General features: G+C 41.6%; 1 protein-coding gene across 14 annotated transcripts in view; it reads left to right on the top strand.

The window, feature by feature from the left end:
* Positions 1-17,810, top strand: part of LIMCH1 (LIM and calponin homology domains 1) — a 328,015-nt gene that overhangs the window by 288,594 nt on the left and 21,611 nt on the right. For 9 of the 14 annotated variants that reach the window (XM_040484938.1, XM_040484986.1, XM_040484961.1 and 6 more), the window contains 5 exons: positions 1,259-1,349; positions 3,168-3,331; positions 7,346-7,451; positions 11,931-11,971; positions 16,439-16,519. In XM_040484938.1, the coding sequence (XP_040340872.1) occupies positions 1,259-1,349; positions 3,168-3,331; positions 7,346-7,451; positions 11,931-11,971; positions 16,439-16,519 (483 nt within the window). Of the gene's footprint in view, positions 1-1,258; positions 1,350-3,167; positions 3,332-7,345; positions 7,452-11,092; positions 11,168-11,930; positions 11,972-16,435; positions 16,520-17,810 lie in introns of all 14 variants that reach the window. The other 5 variants (XM_040484974.1, XM_040484952.1, XM_040485013.1 and 2 more) reach the window with 3 other exon arrangements.

Genomic DNA, 17,810 nt, shown 5'->3' with positions numbered 1-17,810 from the left:
GGTCATGATCTCATGGTCCGTGGGTTCAAGCCCCGTGTTGGGCTCTGTGCTGACAGCTCAGAGCCAGGAGCCTGCTTTGGGTTCTGTGTCTCCCTCTCTCTCTGCCCCTCCCCTGCTCACACCCTGTCTTTCTCTGTCTTTCAAAGTTGAATAAATGTTAAAAAAAAGTTTTTAAGAGTTTTTTCATGTGATGCCATAAACAGAAATAGTCAGATTTAGAGGCAGAGCTTATTTTAAGGTAACTTTTAGCATGTCTAGTGTGAGCCATTTACCATGACATCAATGTGCTAGACTGAAGTTTGATGAACTCTCAGGGCTGGAGGTGAAATTACAATTCATATGTGGGTAGAGAATGTAACAGTGAGTGCGTGAGAATAATTGATACATTTGAGAGTGATTCAGCACAGGTAATGGAAAATAGTTGAAGTTTTTAGAAATGACCCATATTTTGATGAGATGAAAAGGAGTAAGAACCAGAGAAGAGGAGAGAACATGAGAGAAATTGGTAATAGAGAGTTCTTGAAACCCCAGGAAGAAAAAGAACACCAGGAGTAAAATCCACAGTGCTAAGAGTTCTAGGCATCTGTGCTGAAGACAAGCTATGGGAAGGTTAATTGTAACCTTAAAAAAATTTTTCCCGGGGCGCCTGGGTGGCGCAGTCGGTTGAGCGTCCGACTTCAGCCAGGTCACGATCTCGCGGTCCGTGAGTTCGAGCCCCGCATCGGGCTCTGGGCTGATGGCTCAGAGCCTGGAGCCTGTTTCCGATTCTGTGTCTCCCTCTCTCTCTGCCCCTCCCCCGTTCATGCTCTGTCTCTCTCTGTCGCAAAAATAGATAAACGTTGAAAAAAAAATTAAAAAAAAAAAAAAATTTTCCCACTGGTGATATGACCCTAAGCCAACTTTAAAGGCATGTGGGAGCAAGTAGGTAGTGACTATGATTTTGAAAACTCAGTGGTGATGGGAAAGGGAAAATGGGATGTGCATCTGAGACAGTAAGAAAGGGTGGGGGTGCGGTGAGCACGTGTGACCTCATAATGCCCCTCTCCTCCTTCACAGTGTATCTCCTTCCAGCCAATCCAGCCTTTCACCGTAAAGCTGCCTAGGAAATTGAAAAGAATGAGTTCATACAGGCCGTTACCTCATTGGCCTCAAAATTCCTCTTCAAAAAGAAAGAAAGAAATCTCTTGTCTTTTAGAACTACCAAAGGGATAATTTAGTCAAAGGGGGAAAAAAAAATCTTTTTTTTTTTTTTTTTCAGGAAACCACTGAAGAAACTGAACCCAACAGTCAAGAAGATGAGAATGATGGCAAAGAAACACAGAAAGGGAATACAGAACTTGCCTCACCAGGTTTGTTTCCTAACAAACTAGTTTTAAAGGAAATCGTGATAACTGTTAAGATACGATGCAAATAGAGTCAAGAATTTCTCCCACTGATCTGTAGAGATGTAGGTAGAGTCAAGGCTCTACAATTGGGTGTGACTGTGCTGCCACCTAGAGACTTCCTGGGGGAAATCCTGACCGTAGGATTTATCTGGCTACAGAAACAGGAGCCCATACATCTTTGCTACTGTGTTACTTCTTGGTTTTTTTGAAAGCGTATCTCCATCATCATAAAGATTATGTTTCCAAAAAACAGTTATGCTAATAACTAGGGGTCATATTTTAATACACATAATATCAATAGATAAGATATAAACCAAAAATACGTTATCAAAATAGACACTAAAATGATAAATCTGGCAGTTTAATAAAGTAATTTTTTTGTTTTTGCAAACATAAAAACTGCCCACCCTCTTCTAATACCAAATTATTTTTAAATGGCATTTTATTTTATTTTATTTTATTTTATTTTTTATTTTATTTTTTATTTTTTTTCAATGTTTATTTATTTTTTGGGGGACAGAGAGAGACAGAGCATGAACGGGGGAGAGGCAGAGAGAGAGGGAAACACAGAATCGGAAACAGGCTCCAGGCTCTGAGCCATCTGCCCAGAGCCTGACACGGGGCTCGAACTCACAGACCGCGAGATCGTGACCTGGCTGAAGTCGGACGCTTAACCGACTGCGCCACCCAGGCGCCTCTTATTTTATTTTATTTTTGAGACAGAGAGGGTGCATGCACAAGCTGAGAAGGAGCTGAGGGAGGGAGGGAGGAAGGGAGAGAGAAAGAGAGAGGGAATGGGAAAGAGAGAGAGAGAGAGAGAAAGAATCTTAAACAGGCTCCATGCTCAGCACAGAGCCCAATGTGGGGCTCAATCTCATGACCATGAAAAATCAAAAGTCAGACACTTGACTGACTGAGCCACCCAGGCACACCTAAAGTGGCATTTTAAAATAAATTAAATAGGGGTGGTTGGGTGGTTCAGTTGGTTAAGCGTCCGACTTGGCTCAGGTCATGATCTTGTGGTCCATGAGTTCGAGCCCCGTGTCAGGCTCTGTGCTGACAGCTCCGAGCCTGGAGCCTGCTTCGGATTCTGTGTCTCCCTCTCTCTCTGCCACTGCCCTGCTCATGCTCTGTCTCTCTTTCTCTCTCAAAAACAAATAAACATTAAAAATTTCTTTTCTTAATAAATTAAATACCATTATTAAAAATTTTAGCATATGCTTTTTCCAAATAGATTGCACCTCCACATTTTGATATGCCCCTCACTCTAGAGCATACCTAATTCTTCCATATATATCAGAGAACACTTTATTTTCACTGCATCATATATACCACGCACTCATTAACACATTTCAATTATGAAAATGTAACGGTTAAAAGGGGCATTGAAATTCAAAAGAAAGAGTCAAGCTGCCACTCAGTCATTTGGAAAGAAAGTGTCTATAAGTATTCTCTCATCCAACCCACCTACCATAATATTTTGTGTCAACATTTTGTCTCACGTCATGCTCTTCATATGGAAACTGACTCTTACGAAGAACTTAAATTTTTCATGGTGGGCTTCTTTACGTGTCTTATGTTGCTTGATTTCTTTGTAATGTCTTGAAAGAGACTGGCCAATTCTGGCATCTCCGCCCCTTTATAACTCTCGTCACACTGTAATCCAACTTCTTATGGCCCAGGCCAGGATACGTATTGGATGTATTTCATGGCAGTGCAGGGGAAATGGTCCTTCATGGGATGTCCTTCTTTTTTATGTTTCTGAATGTAACTCCATTTCAGAGCCACAGCATTTTACAACAACTGTGACTCGGTCCAGCCCGACTGTGCCCTTTGTGGAGTTTTCCTCGAGCCCCCAACTGAAGAATGACGTGCCAGAAGAAAATGACCAGAAGAAGCTGGAAAATGAAATGAGTGGAAAGGTGGAGTTGGTGCTGTCACAGAAGGTGAAGTACACCGTGTCCAAATTAGTGTGGCTTCATGTTGTAGCTGGCTTATGAAGGGAACTTATATCAGTGGCGCTTGTTCATAATGAGGATTTATTTTCTCTCCGAATCTATTCCTATCTTTAATCCGTATTTTCTTCTAGATGCAACTATACTACATGTTCTTTCTTAAAAAAAAAAAAAAATGAAATGCGTATAGAAAGATACACACATTAAGTCACTTGGGCTGCTATAGCAGCCACAGGCTGGGTGGCTTGTAAATAACAGACATTTACTTCTCACAGTTCTGGAGGCTAGAACTCCAAGATCAAGGTATCTGGTGAGGACCCACTTCCCAGTTCACAGATGACTTTCTTGCAGTGCCCTCATTTGTTGGGTAGCGCGAGGGAGCTCTTTTGAGTCTCTTTTTATAAGGGCACGAATCACCTCTTAATAACCACTATCTCAAGGGTTAGGATTTCAACTTATGAATTTTGGGAGGCCACAAGCATCCATTCTGTAGCTATGCATTTTTTAAAACTTATATGTATATTTATAGTAATGTACCTGTAAATACATGACAAATCTGTCAAATAATATATGTAAACATATAAAAAATAATATATAAATTAAAAAATAGAAATAAAGCAAGAGAGGGCGCCTGGGTGGCTCAGTCGGTTAGGCAGCCGACTTCGGCCCAGGTCACGATCTCGCCGTCCGTGAGTTCGAGCCCTGCATCGGGCTCTGTGCTGACTGCCCAGAGCCTGGAGCCTGTTTCCGATTCTGTGTCTTCCTCTCTCTCTGACCCTCCCCCATTCATGCTCTGTCTCTCTCTGTATCAAAAATAAATAAACGTTAAAAAAAAAACATTTAAAAAAAAAAGAAATAAAGCAAGAGAGATAGCCATTGAAACCTACCTCTACTAGTAGCAATTGATACATATTGGTTTATATATATTCATTCAACATCTTTTAAATTTTATTTCAAATAATTTTTAATTATGCAGTTATATATTTAAAAGAAAAATGTAATGGGCCTAAGCTTGCTTATCTGCAGCTTACTAAATATTCTCTCACATTTACCTGTTTTATAGCAATGATACTTCTGATGCCTCTGGACTTGCACAGCAAGGAAACTAGAAAATTATTATTCTGATATAATGAGTTTTAATGTCTTGTTTTTATTAAATTTCTTCCTTGTTTAGAGTCTCATCTCATTCATACTAATTGGGTTTGTTTTCAGGCACAGTCTCAAAGTCTTCGTCTTTATTCCAGTTGCTCTCAACCTCGGCTACCCTTTAGAATTCAAAAAATACCAAGCATGCTCCATATCAAATAAATCAGAATTGCTGAGGGAAGGTCCCAGGCATCTGTATTTTTAAAAGCTCCCCTGGTGATTCCAAGAGGGCCACCAACATAGACAACCATGGGCTTGCACACTGGCGTACTGTATGTGGTGACATTCCAGCTTTAAGAATTAACCCTAAATTTGGATTGGACATTTTTACCACTTCTAGTTCCAGTTCATTCGTCATTTACTCAGCCAGTATTGACTGTGCACCTACTCTAAGCCAGGCCCTGTACTAAACACTGGGTTTCAGCAGCAAACAAGATACAGCCTCGGGCCTTATGGAGAGGACAGTGCTGTGTCCTAGGTAGCACGTCAAAAATGCCTATTGTCTTGATGCCTTTGGGGGATTTCAGACTCCAGTTATTCCTCATTTTTATACATGGAGGATTAAAGAATGGTCTAGAGGTCTGAAAGTAGGAACTAAGCCATAGGAAAACGTTGGGGGCAGGCAGGATTTCCCACCTTTGCAGATTTGCCTTGTCCACATGACGCTTGTAGCCATTATTTCATTTTTATTCTTCCAAATGAACTTTTTTCCCATTTAAGTCTAAACCGGAAGGAAAACTGTCTCATCACTAAAAAATATTTTTTTATGAAACGAAGGAAACACAATAACTAAAAAGTATTAATCTGCATATCTCATCTGCCTAACCTAATCTGTGTGGCCCATCTTTAGACCACCAGGGTCATGTCTACCCTACTATGGAAAACACTGTTTTCAGGGGTTCTTAACTGTGTGTGTGTGTGTGTGTGTGTTTACGTGTGTTTACCAGACCCTTTGGCATCTGGTAAACAGTATTCTCAAGATAATATTCTTAAAAGTATAAAATACACAAGATTACCACATTTTCCTACGTACCAAGTGCTATCAAGGAGATACACCCCTTAAATTCTGTTCTGTGGACTCCAGGTTAAGAATCTCTACTAGTTGGTTAGCAGATGCAATAATGGTTTTGGATCCCAACACTTTTTGTACGCCGTAAGAATCCCTCCCCTCTATTTTCCATCTGTGGAGTTAACACTTAGGAAAAAGGAGAAAGGTGATCACTGTGGTTGCAGCAGCTTTTGTCTTCTGACTTCTCTTGAGAGTGTTACCTTTATAAAACAAAGTGTTCATGCACATGGGCTGACCTTTTTACGTAGTGGTGATTTGGGGCATTTCTGCTAGTAACATTCATTTACAACTGAGCATCACTGAAACACTTTTTTTTGTCAGTCTCAACTATGGAGGAAATGGTATAAGGTTAAGATTTGGGGCTTGTCAACTTTGGTAAGTCTAAGCCTTAGCCTTTGCTGCATATTTAACATTGAAGTTCATTGGGACATCTGGTTGACCTCTGTAATGCAGAATGAAGTGATTAACTGTTTTCTTCAAGATTCCATTAGGGCCAAATATATTATTCATAAAGAAAAATAAAATCCTACGAAGAAGAAACTATAGGCATGAAATCATCCTGAGAGCCAAATCAGAGATCAGCTTATGATGAAACAAATGCTCTACAGCCTGACTTGCCCTGTTTGCTATCAAGTTAGTCTACTGGGAACACAGCCACTAGCCAGAGTGAACCCGAGCAAGTCCTGTAAGCAGCCGAAAGGACACAAACTGATATAGCCATGCCCTTCCTTCTGATCTTTGCTCAAAGTCTACTGACTCTTGTTTTAGATATCAGTTTGGTAATCTGGTCTTTCGGCAGTTGATTGGAAGCAGTAAGTCAGAAGGAAGGTGCTTCTTCCGCCCAAAGCCATTCAGATTGGGGAAAAACAAAATAAAATTAGATAACAATAAGAAGAAAACAATCTATTTCTACAAAGCAAACAGAAGAATTCATAAAGCTTAAAATTTTGAAACTATTTGCCATAAGGACAAGTGGTCTAATCTGCCTCAACAATCCCCTAATGGCACCATTGCTAGGACACTAGTGGATGGTAGTTATTTAAAACGACACTTCTTTGTCAACAAGCAAAATATATTGCCTTTAATGTGCTCTGCATAAGTTTGTGGGAGGGTGGTGCACTGTCTTGAGAATAATGTCCACTAGAAGGTGATATTATTTTAATACTCAGCACTTACATAGTAAGATTTATTTTATCTTATGTGGAGCATCTCACTTTCTGATGTTACAAAATCAGTATTATGTAGTACCAAGAAGAGGATATGTGGTTGATTGATCAGAAAATAGTACAGAATGGTGTATAATCCCAAAGATAGAATATTATCTTCTGGGTTTGGAGAAAAGTGATCATCATGCTTCTATGCTCTAGTTTGATTTCTCTGAAAAAAATTGGCCTCTATATATTTTTTTAATGTTTGTTTGTTTGTTTGTTTGTTTATTTATTTATTTTTTGAGAGAGAGAGAGAGAGAGAGAGAGACAGAATCCAAAGCAGGCTCCAGGCTCTGAGCTATCAGCACAGAGCCCAATGTGGGTCTCGAACTCACAAACCACGAGATCATGAACTGAGCGGAAGTTGGACGCTTAACCTACTGAGCCACCCAGGCAACCAGGCCTCTATATTAATGTAGAAAACACAAAAGAGTTTTGGGGAAGGGGCAAAATTTTCCATTTAAAAGTTAAACATTTGGGCTTATTGACTTATGTAATAGCTATGGTTCTTAAATTGTATTTCACCTGTGCAATTTTTAATGGAAAATATTAGAATGTTTCTGTTTGTTGCCCGTGATCCAGGTGGGAAAGCCAAAATCGCCAGAGCCAGAAGCAACCCTGACGTATCCATTTCTGGACAAAATGCCTGAAACCAACCAATTACATTTGCCAAATCTCAATTCTCAAGGTAAAATGAAAGAAATATTTTATTAGCTCTGCCTGTTCTCCTGGGCCCATCTGCAGTAAAATATTCTTTCTTTTAAAGGAAGACTACCTCCTTTATGTTAACATCCCTTTAGCCATGGTGTTTGCAAGAATCCGTGGTGGCTAAATTAAACAACTTCGGAATGGAAATCTGGGATCGCACTGTCTATGTGGCCCAGCCAGAAACCCGGCTACTGACACTGTTTTGTCAGCCCCGCGCTGTAGGCACAGTAGGACCTACACAAGTGTTTGATACCTTAAAAGAATTTTGTTGGCTCCAAAATGTTTTTTAAAATTACAAAATAAAAAATCAATAACTTTAATAAAAAGTTTATCATCTTAATGGTTATGTCAACGTCATTAACTGTTAATTATCTCATCTTTACAAAATACTCATTTCCTTTGACAATTTGACTCCTTTGGAAGAAAATCAGATTTTCTTACTCCATAATAATTCCCGGGTGTGCATGACGATTACTGAGAAGTCATTCACGATCATAGATTAAACGTGTTCTGCAAACTCCCCAGGTAACTCACAGGCCGTGTACAGGTTGTGAATTTACCCCTTTACTCTTTAATAAGAGTTCCACTTGAATCTCTTTATCCTTGTGAAAAACTCAGGTGCCCACAACCACCAGAAAGGAGCCTTAGGGGTGTGAACAGGATAGGGGAGTGTCCTGAGAATTCCCTGCCTGTTCTGCAAAACAGATAGACTACTGGGCATCACTGGTGTGAGTTCTCTCTCCAGATGTGAAAACAGCTAGAGTTTAGGAGGCAAGAGCGGTGAGGTTTCTTGTTTATCTTTTTTTAATGTCCTCTTCCCAGTACACTTTATAGATTTATCAGCTCAGGCAAAGAGAAGACGGTACAGGGTCATTGTGGCCGGGGGTCTATTTTTACTTTTTTCTTTTCAAGGATGGGCAGCTATTTGGGGCCACAATTGGCAGAATCTCGGTTGGCTTCCTTTAGCCCTGGTTGATGGCTGGGTGATAAGGTGGGCTCTATTTGTATAACAGGAAGTACTTTGGAGGGAATTAATTAGTACATACACTGATGATCTCTGGTTCCTTAATGTGGAAAAAAGTTCAATACTGCCTTCCAAGCATTTGTTTTAAATTTGTCAGCCCTACTGTCCCGAGGGGAATTGACAGAAATAAAGTCTTCTAACTGGGCCAGCAATTGACCATATTTAGACAGGTTTTAATCCTGCCCTATTTCTACCACTTGTTAATAGTGTGGAGAAGTAATAGAGAGAGGAAGTATATATTTTAAGCCATCTTAATTAGTTTTCTTGTCTCACATGTTTTCACATTCTGTTACCTGTTGTGCATTTCAACTTTGCGAAATGTGCTGTTAATTAAGGGACTTTACATCATGCTTTATCTAAGTTGAATGATAAAAAGTAAAATTTAGGGGGCGCCTGGGTGGCGCAGTCGGTTAAGCGTCCGACTTCAGCCAGGTCACGATCTCACGGTCCGTGAGTTCGAGCCCCGCGTCGGGCTCTGGGCTGATGGCTCGGAGCCTGGAGCCTGTTTCCGATTCTGTGTCTCCCTCTCTCTCTGCCCCTCCCCCGTTCATGCTCTGTCTCTCTCTGTCCCAAAAATAAATAAACGTTGAAAAAAAAAAAAAAAACACAGGTCCCTCGTTTCCATTCCTACAGTGTCTGAGTAGGCCTGGGCTGGGGCCAGAGTATTTGCATTTCTAACAAGTTCCCAAAGGTGATGTTGATGCTGGAGATCCAGGGACCACACTCTGAAAACCACTGACTTGAAGTATGTGTTTTAATTGCTGACCAAAGACATTGTCAAGAGAGTAATACTTTGTTTACAGTGAATAAATTCCTATCTTTGAGAAGAAAAGGCCTCTAATAAATGTAACCTTAAAAGACAGAATTTGTCTTAAATTGGGAGGGGAGAGGGAGAAGTATAGGGCTTTGCCCAGATATAAAAAGTCAGAGGGAGTGGGAGATACGGGCTTCCAGGTATGGAATGAGTAAGTCACTGGATGGAAAGAAAGTACAGCTCAGAGAATACAGTCCATGGTATTGTGACAGTGTTGTGTGGTGACAGATGGTGGCTATACTTGTTCTATGTGTATGTGCTATAGCATACTGTATAGAGTTATCCATCACTGTGTTGTGCATGAAACTAATAGTGTGCATCAGTTACTTCAATTTAAAGGAAAAAGTCAGTGGAACTATGTAAGTGACTAGTCTGTGGTCACACATCAAGTCCAAAGAAGCTATACATTTAGGATCAGGAATCTTGGAGCCATACCTAATACTCTCTCCCTTAGACAATGATATCTCCCCCATTTCTACAAACTCGTATGTTTATAGACTGATTTACAGGCTACTGAAGATCTGGTGGTAGGCCCTAATGATATTTCACAGATTCCCCCTAAGTGCACACACACACACACACACACACACACACACACACACACAGGGAGTCTCTTTTTCATTTATTTTTCTTTTATTATTTAAAAAAAAATTTTTTTTTTAATTTTTTTTTTAACGTTTATTATTTTGGGGACAGAGAGAGACAGAGCATGAACGGGGGAGGGGCAGAGAGAGAGGGAGACACAGAATCGGAAACAGGCTCCAGGCTCTGAGCCATCAGCCCAGAGCCTGACGCGGGGCTCGAACTCACGGACCGCGAGATCGTGACCTGGCTGAAGTCGGACGCCCAACCGACTGCGCCACCCTGGCGCCCCTAAAAAAAATTTTTAATGTTTATTTATATTTTCGAGAGAGAGAGCATGAGCAGGGAGGCGCAGAGAGAGAGGAAGACACAGATTCTGAAGCAGGCTCCAGGCTCTGAACTGTCAGCACAGAGCCCGACGTGGGGCTCAAACTCATGTACTGTGAGATCATGACCTGAGCCGAAGTCGGACACTTAACCGACTGAGCCATCCAGGCGCCCCATAAGTAGCCTTTAAATAATCTGAAAACATTCACAGAATGCATTTGAAGGTGACAGTTTTCCTTTTCTCAACTATCTCCCAGCAGTTCAAAGATATATTGGTGTTTTGGGAAAATACGTGCACATTTTAAAACTGATGTCTTTGAACTGAGAATGATGTGAGAGTTGCACAGGGCCCAGTTTAAGGATGTAAATGCTGACCATGAGCTTGTGTCTATACAGACAGACATCTACACATCCTTTTGCTACACACATGCATAACTTTGGCCTCAGACTTCCATACATACGCTTTATAAAGGATAGAAAAGAATCATTGAACTCATCTCTGCTGTCTTTTATACTTTCCCAGTGTTCTCCAAAAGCAATTTAAACTGTGCGTTTTGGTCTTGCAGAGCGTATCATCCTATCATTTGAGATTTAACTTTTAACAGTATCACCATTAAGTATGCGCCTATAAAATTTCACCTAACGCCAAGGAAGACCAACCACGGCAGGAACTGTCCCATTTCTACTGGCTTTTGTCCATGTCTTCAGGTTTTGTATGAGTTTTATTGGGATATTTTGTACTCTAGAGTCCCTCCTTCTCAACTCTTGTATCGACTACAGCCAAACGTCCTTCAGTACTTGAGAGCGTGGTTCTATCGAATTCTCACCCCGTCCTCATGGTTTTCTGTTTGTTCTGTTCTGCCACCTGATCTAGAGTCGCCTGGCATTGCCAGTGTTCCGCTTAGAGTTCAGAACTCTTGGCGACGTTCCCAGTTTTTCTCCCAGTCAGGTAAAATGCATACTGGGTAGCTGTATCTCTTTTGTGCAAAAATCCATGTTGGGGGCAGCCGATACTGTCTGGTATTCTTCATTTCTGATTTCAGAAAAAAAAAAAAAAAAACGCTTGTTTCTGACACACAGTTAGCAAAGAGCTGGTTCTTTGGTAACGGTACCAGTTATACTAAAATTGGAAGGAAATGCATAGAATTTTATTTTGATTTTGAAAATCTAAAGACATAATATTCAGCTCTTTCTTTAAAAAAAAAACAAAAAAATAGGCATTCACAATCATTTTTTCTGCTCTTCTCTTTTTTTTTTTTTTTTTTAAACAAAGGTTAGAAGTATTTGCCAGGAACCGGTAATGGTTCTCTTGTTAACTGTGTCCCTCTCTTTACTTTCTGGATGGTGTCTGGCCTCTCCCTGTATGATAATTCTCCATGTCAGACAGTGAGGGAACCGGGCAAGCAAGCTGGAATGCAAGGGGCATTAAAAACCAGCACCTATAATTTTTGCTTCTTATAGTCTAGTCTCTGGTGCTAATTGATGTGATCAATCATATGACACTGGTCATAACTCCTTTTGGTGATGGGTACAAATTGCTTCAAGGGTCTGCTTTGTTATGATCTTCTAATGCTCTTGGCTTACCAAAAAAAAAAAAAAAAAATTGATCTAAGGCTGACATAGGAACCACCCTCCACTCAGAGGATCAGAGAGAAACACTGTTAGCAGCTGCTTAATCTTCTTTTTTTTTCCTTTTCTTTCTTTCTGTACAGTGGATTCTCCAGGCAGTGAAAAGTCACCTGTAACGACACCTGTAAGTAGCTGTGTGATTTTAATTCATAAAGTATTTTATTTGCTTAAAAAGAATTCAATCAAAAATGGACTCTAAATGATTATAAAAGAATAATTAAAAGTCTTGTGTAATGCTCTCAGGTGCAATGTGAGGAAAGACATTATACGGGCGGTTTATCCTTACACAGAGTTGTGATATGCCTGGAAACAAAATAGTAAGTGAGTTAGGAAAGTAAAATCTGATGAAGGTGACCATAGGAATTAGTATTAAAACATGCAGCTCCTATCAGCATTCAACATCATTGTTTTAACCGAGGGTAATACTTCAATACTTGAAATAGTGTACCGTCGACAGACAGGGCGCAGCTAAAACTCCCTGGGAGACCCACGCTGCCCCTGTTCACTCCTTTTCACAATGAGTATCTTGAATAATATTAACTGTATGTTTAGTTTTCAATATTTCCTTTCAATTACATCAAACAAAGTCAGTTGCTAAAAGTAAACATTAAGACACATGATGCTGTGGCAACCGCTTGCTGCTGAATTGTGCGTGAACGCTCTCTGTAGACCTGACTTTTCTCTGAACTGCGTGTTCCCAGTGCTGGGCCTGGCACCTTGTTCAGCCTCTGAAACTCCACTGGCTTTGGAGACTTCCTCGGTGGCACAATCAACCGTAGCATTTCCCCGGAGCCCCCGAGGTGTAGCCACATAATCACCGCTGCACCTCTGTTTCCAGATTTACTGACATATGACCCTGCAGATGTTATATAACTTCTTTGGACCTTATATTCCTTGATTATGCAATGAGATCATAATCCCTCCTTTCAGGATGTTGTGAGCTTTAATCGAAATAATTACATGAAGCCTCTAACACAGTGCCTGATCCATGAACAAATCCTCCCAGTGGCTAATCCAAAAGGCCCACCATAGCCAATAGGAATTCTTTTTTTTTTTTTTTTAATGTTTGTTTTTGAGAGAGAGTGTGTGCAAACGGAAGAGGGGCAGAGAGAAAGGGAAGCAGAGGATCCGAAGCAGGCTCTGTGTTGACAGCAGAGGCCAATGCGGGGCTCAAACTCATGAATCGTGAGGTCATGACCTGAGCTGAAGTCAGATGCTTAACTGACTGAGCCATCCAGGGACCCCGCCGATACCAATTCTTATCTATAGGTACATTGTCTCATTCTGAGAAGTCCTAAGTGTCTGTGCAGAATGGGGAAGGGTCACACAGCCCTAAGTATTTCCAGCCACATTCCAGAACTAGCAACCACTTGTGCAGGCTGAGTCTCCAGCCAATACGGGGAATCTTGAGTTTCTCAGGAAGCTGAGTATCCTCCCGGTGCGTGGGAACCCCCAGAAGGATCCCAGAGGTGGCGTCCTTGGCACATTAAGAGTATACAAAACACATTGATTTCCATCTTAATTTACATGGGAGCAACAGAGTCATATTGTTCTTGTACCCCTAGGCAGGGGTGGAGGGGAAGGGTGCCCTGAAGAGATACGTCCTTATTTCTGGTTTATGGAAACTAGAACAAGAAAGAAACAAATTACTGACCTATATAAGTGAATTCTCTGAAAATACCCACCCAAATTTGACATTCTTTCAATGATAGCTCTTCATAGAACAGAAAAATAAGTGACATTTGAAAGTAAGAGAAGCTTGAAGAGGAACTAAGCTTGGATTATGCTGACCTCAAAAGATCAGAACACTTGCAGCCAGACTTGGAGTGGCCTGGCTCAGCGTCTAGAAAGGGGAGAGAAGGAGATGGCATTCCTTGGCCTGAGGTGATTCCATCCATCTATTCAACAAACTAGAAGGCCTAAAAGTGCAAGGTCTTAGGATACTTAGGGGGATAAGGGTCCTCTCTGCCTAGGAAACCCCAGGCCAAAGAAAGTACAGATTTGTCAACAGATAAATTATAGAACAAAGTGGGCTAAATGCTCTTCATTCTGACTTTCTCTAGCAGCTGTTAGATCTCTTTTATGATAGTTATCACACTTCTGGTGTCATTTATACATTGGTCACTCCTTCACAGCCACCCTCCCCACACACTCAGTTGTGAGCTCCACAAGGCTGGGACCCTTGGCCAGCTGGTATCCCCACCTGGCCCACACTGGTGCTCAGCAAATAGTCACCAACGGAAGGAGCGGGATCACTTTGCTTTCCCTTTTGTTTATTACGCAAGTATCTTCCTCTTTATCTTTCTTCCTCTGAAGACACTATTTTTGTCTTCCTTTTTAACAAATATTCCCTATTTTCTTCTGTGCTCAATCTCCCTACCCCACACTGCTCCCTTCTGTCTGCTCACACTTTACTTATTCTTGCAATTACTGCCTGGTAAAATCTGAAAATTGAATAATTCCTAATTGTTGTTCTTTTTTCCACCACGATTGGACAGACTCTCCCCACTGGACTCCCTATGGCTTTGTTCACAGAACCACACCCTTTTCCTTAAAAGACAAAGAAGGGTCATTCCTTCGAGAGGTGTTCTGAACACTTAAATGGCTTCTTAGTTTTAGGAAAATGCCAAGTGGAGCCAACCTTTAACACTGTTAATTCCTAATTTATTATCTGGAATCCCATTTGGATGGCATTTTATGATCATCCAAGGAAATTTGGGAAATTTTGAATTATATACAGTTAAATATCTTAAATAGCTTTTCTCCTGCATAACCTGTCAGAGCCTTTACTAATTGCAGTATGAATCCCAAGAGTGGTGTATAGGAAATACATTTCCCTACCTGATTTGCCCACCTTGCCTTGATTTTTTGTGGGTATCATCCTAACCATTTGCCGGTACCATAGCAAGAGTACCAATGGAGGCTCACATTTCATGTGTCTACATACATTAAAGTTATAAATATTTATCTTGTTATAAATCAAGCAACATCCATGGCTGGCTTGCATTCTCAGCCCGGAGACACTTCCTTGGGCCAGCTCAGCCCTTGTCCACCTAAGTGGTAGCATGGATCTGTTGGGGGCAGGGCAGAGCCCAGGGTGAGCTGGCCCAGGTATCTTGGGCAGTAACTAGACCCATCTAAGCCTCGGACAGAACTGACCCTGTCCAGCTGCTCAGGCAGCTCAGGTAGATAGATTCTGTCTGCCGCCCACCACCCCCAGGCCCTCCCCCTCCTCTCTAATTCCGCCAGCCTCATCTTGCTTTTTTCTTTCTAGATTCCTAGACTGTTCTAAGTGCTTCCCCAAACCAGCCCATCAGAATAGAGGGAAGGGAAGAAGCACAGTTAGTGGGGAACGTGGTTTGCTTTGGCACCTCCCCCTGGGTGTTGGGAGAGGCCAAGTTTAAATGCCGCCGGTTTCCCAGAGGCCAGCTGTGATCTCTCTTCCCCTGTGGACCCGCTCCGTCTTGTATATTGTGTGACCCGGTTGCCCACTTTGGTTCTTGCATCCTTCTCCCGTTATTCCCATTCATTCATTGCTGCCAAACTCACAAAACCCTTAAAAAAAAAAAAAAAGAAGTCTTTAAGTTTGTATGTTGGTTATTCGGCACCAGGGCAGGGACTCCCTCTTGCCTGAATCACAGGTGATGCTGGTGAGCATTGGTGAGTTAAATAACCCACTTTAGAGACAGCTGTGATGGAAAAGCAATAGCAGCATAAAGGATGAGTTTTGGGGGCTCCTGGGTGGCTCAGTCGGTGAGGTGTGCGACTTCGGCTCAGGTCATGATCTCACCGATGGTGAGTTCGAGCCCCGCGTCGGGCTCTGTGCTGACAGCTCAGAGCCTGGAGCCTGCTTCAGATTCTGTGTCTGACTCTCTCTCTCTGCCCCTCCCCTGCTCGTGCTCTGTCTCTCTCTCTTAAAAATAAATAAACAAAAAAAAAAAAAAAAAAAAAAAAGATGAGTCCTATAGGGGACACCTCGGTGGTTCAGTCAGCTAAATGACCTTGATTCAGGTCATGATCTCACAGTTCATGAGTTTGAGCCACTTATGCTGACGGCTCAGAGCCTGGAGCCTGCTTCAGATTCTGTGTCTCCCCTCCCTCTCTCTGCCCCTCCCCCACTTGACTCTGTCTCTCTCAAAAATAAATAAACATTAAAAAAAAAAAAAGATGAGTTGTATAGTATGGCAAACACCACTTCTCACAAAATACAGTTCTGCTGAAATAAGCGTTCCGATTTGCTTGGACCAGGATCGATACGCAGAATGAGTATCTCATGCTTAGAAGCGTGCATACATTTAAGAGATCACTTCTAAAAGAAATGAAGCCAAAGCCTTCCCATGCCAGGGGCTAGTTACTTCATGTTTTCATTAGCTGCAAAAAGGTTCACAGATCATACCAGCTTCCTGGAAGTAAACCAAAGAGGAATTAGGATTAAAAAGTGGTTTCCGGCAGCAAAGAGGGTCTTTAAGACATGTGGAGGCTTCAACTTCCGTATGTCGGAGTGCCAGTCTGTAAGCTAATTGCGTCCCTTGCCCTGTCCTGGCCTTGAGGACGTGGCTTAGTTCTGATCGTGGTTTTATTTTCTAAGCAGTTTAAATTCTGGGCATGGGACCCAGAAGAGGAACGTCGGAGACAGGAAAAATGGCAGCAGGAGCAGGAACGTTTGCTCCAGGTAGGACTGGGCTCACTGCTTTGTTATTTTCCATTAGATGGTGCTCTCATCGTTACTGTTAAATAAGTTTTTAGCACAGGAAAGCGTGGAATTGGATTCTTCTCAGAAGTTGGTGAGTCTAAGGCCATTCCCTTGGTACCAGTGCAACAGTGTCCTGTGCCTGATTCCTCCTGCCAGACTTTACACTGATGAACACAATGAAAAAGCATTTCACTTAAAAAAAAAAAAAAAAAAGAAAATCCAAGGGGGCACCTGGCTGGTTCAGTCGGTAGAGCATGTGACTCTGGATCTTGGGGTTGTGAGTTTTAGCCCCACGATGGGTGTAGAGATTACTTAAAAATAAAATCTAAAAAGAAAAAACCCAAGTGTTAGGGGCCAACCCACCCATTCATCACCTCCTTAGTTGCCACTCAAATTCCAGTCCAAGTAGCAGTGGGGATGAATGATCAAAAACTATTTGGTAGCATACATGTGAAATAAAATGTGGCCTGGGTCTTGTTCCTTAAGTGGAAATGTTTGCTCCATGTTTGAATAAAGGCTGCTCATTTTTAATTCTAGAAAACTTTTGGGAGTAAATTGATCATGGTGCTGCTTGTTCCAAGCCAGTTTTGTAGAGTAATGAGGATTCCAAAAGTAACCTGCTAATCTTAGAAACTAACCTGAGTACTTGCATGTGCCAAGAACTGGCATATTTGTTGGTGCTTGATACATCTAATTTAATCCTCATAAAACTCTTCAAAGTATGCCTTATAGTCCAAGTATGCAACTGAAGAAACTAAGTTTCAAAGAAGTTAAGGTCAGACAGCTAACAGTTGTTGAGCCTGGTTTCAAATACAAGTCTGTATGAGTTTAAAACTCATGTTCTTTCTGCTGTATTCCAACTAGTGCTGATTTTACCAAAAGAGCATAAAGAAAAAGAATGTTAAATCTCATTAATTTTGATGACTTTAGGCTGATGTGTTTTACTTATTTTTCCTTATCTTTTTGCTTTGACCGCCACTCTTGGCTTAATTCCCAGGGGCTGGGAGCAGGGGTCAGTTTAGATAGTTAATTATAGCATAGCTTTAGGTCTGCCAGTTAAGTTTAACACTTTTCAGAATTGCACAGGGTTAAATCTTTAACCCAACGTGCACAGGGATAAATACCCACATATTAGTGAGAACCCAGATTGAGCAAAGTCCCAGAACTGTGGGGACTTTCAGGTCCACTGGGAGACCCCAGACCAGCCATGGGCATCTACTGTTCCCTTGGAACTCAGACGCCCATTGCCCAGCTAAGTGGTGAACAGCTA

The sequence above is a fragment of the Herpailurus yagouaroundi genome, unplaced genomic scaffold (genome assembly GCF_014898765.1).
Source record: "Herpailurus yagouaroundi ecotype Mexico unplaced genomic scaffold, PumYag 28, whole genome shotgun sequence".
NCBI classification, from domain to species: Eukaryota; Metazoa; Chordata; class Mammalia; order Carnivora; family Felidae; genus Herpailurus; species Herpailurus yagouaroundi.
This window is presented reverse-complemented; position numbering and strand designations above follow the sequence as displayed.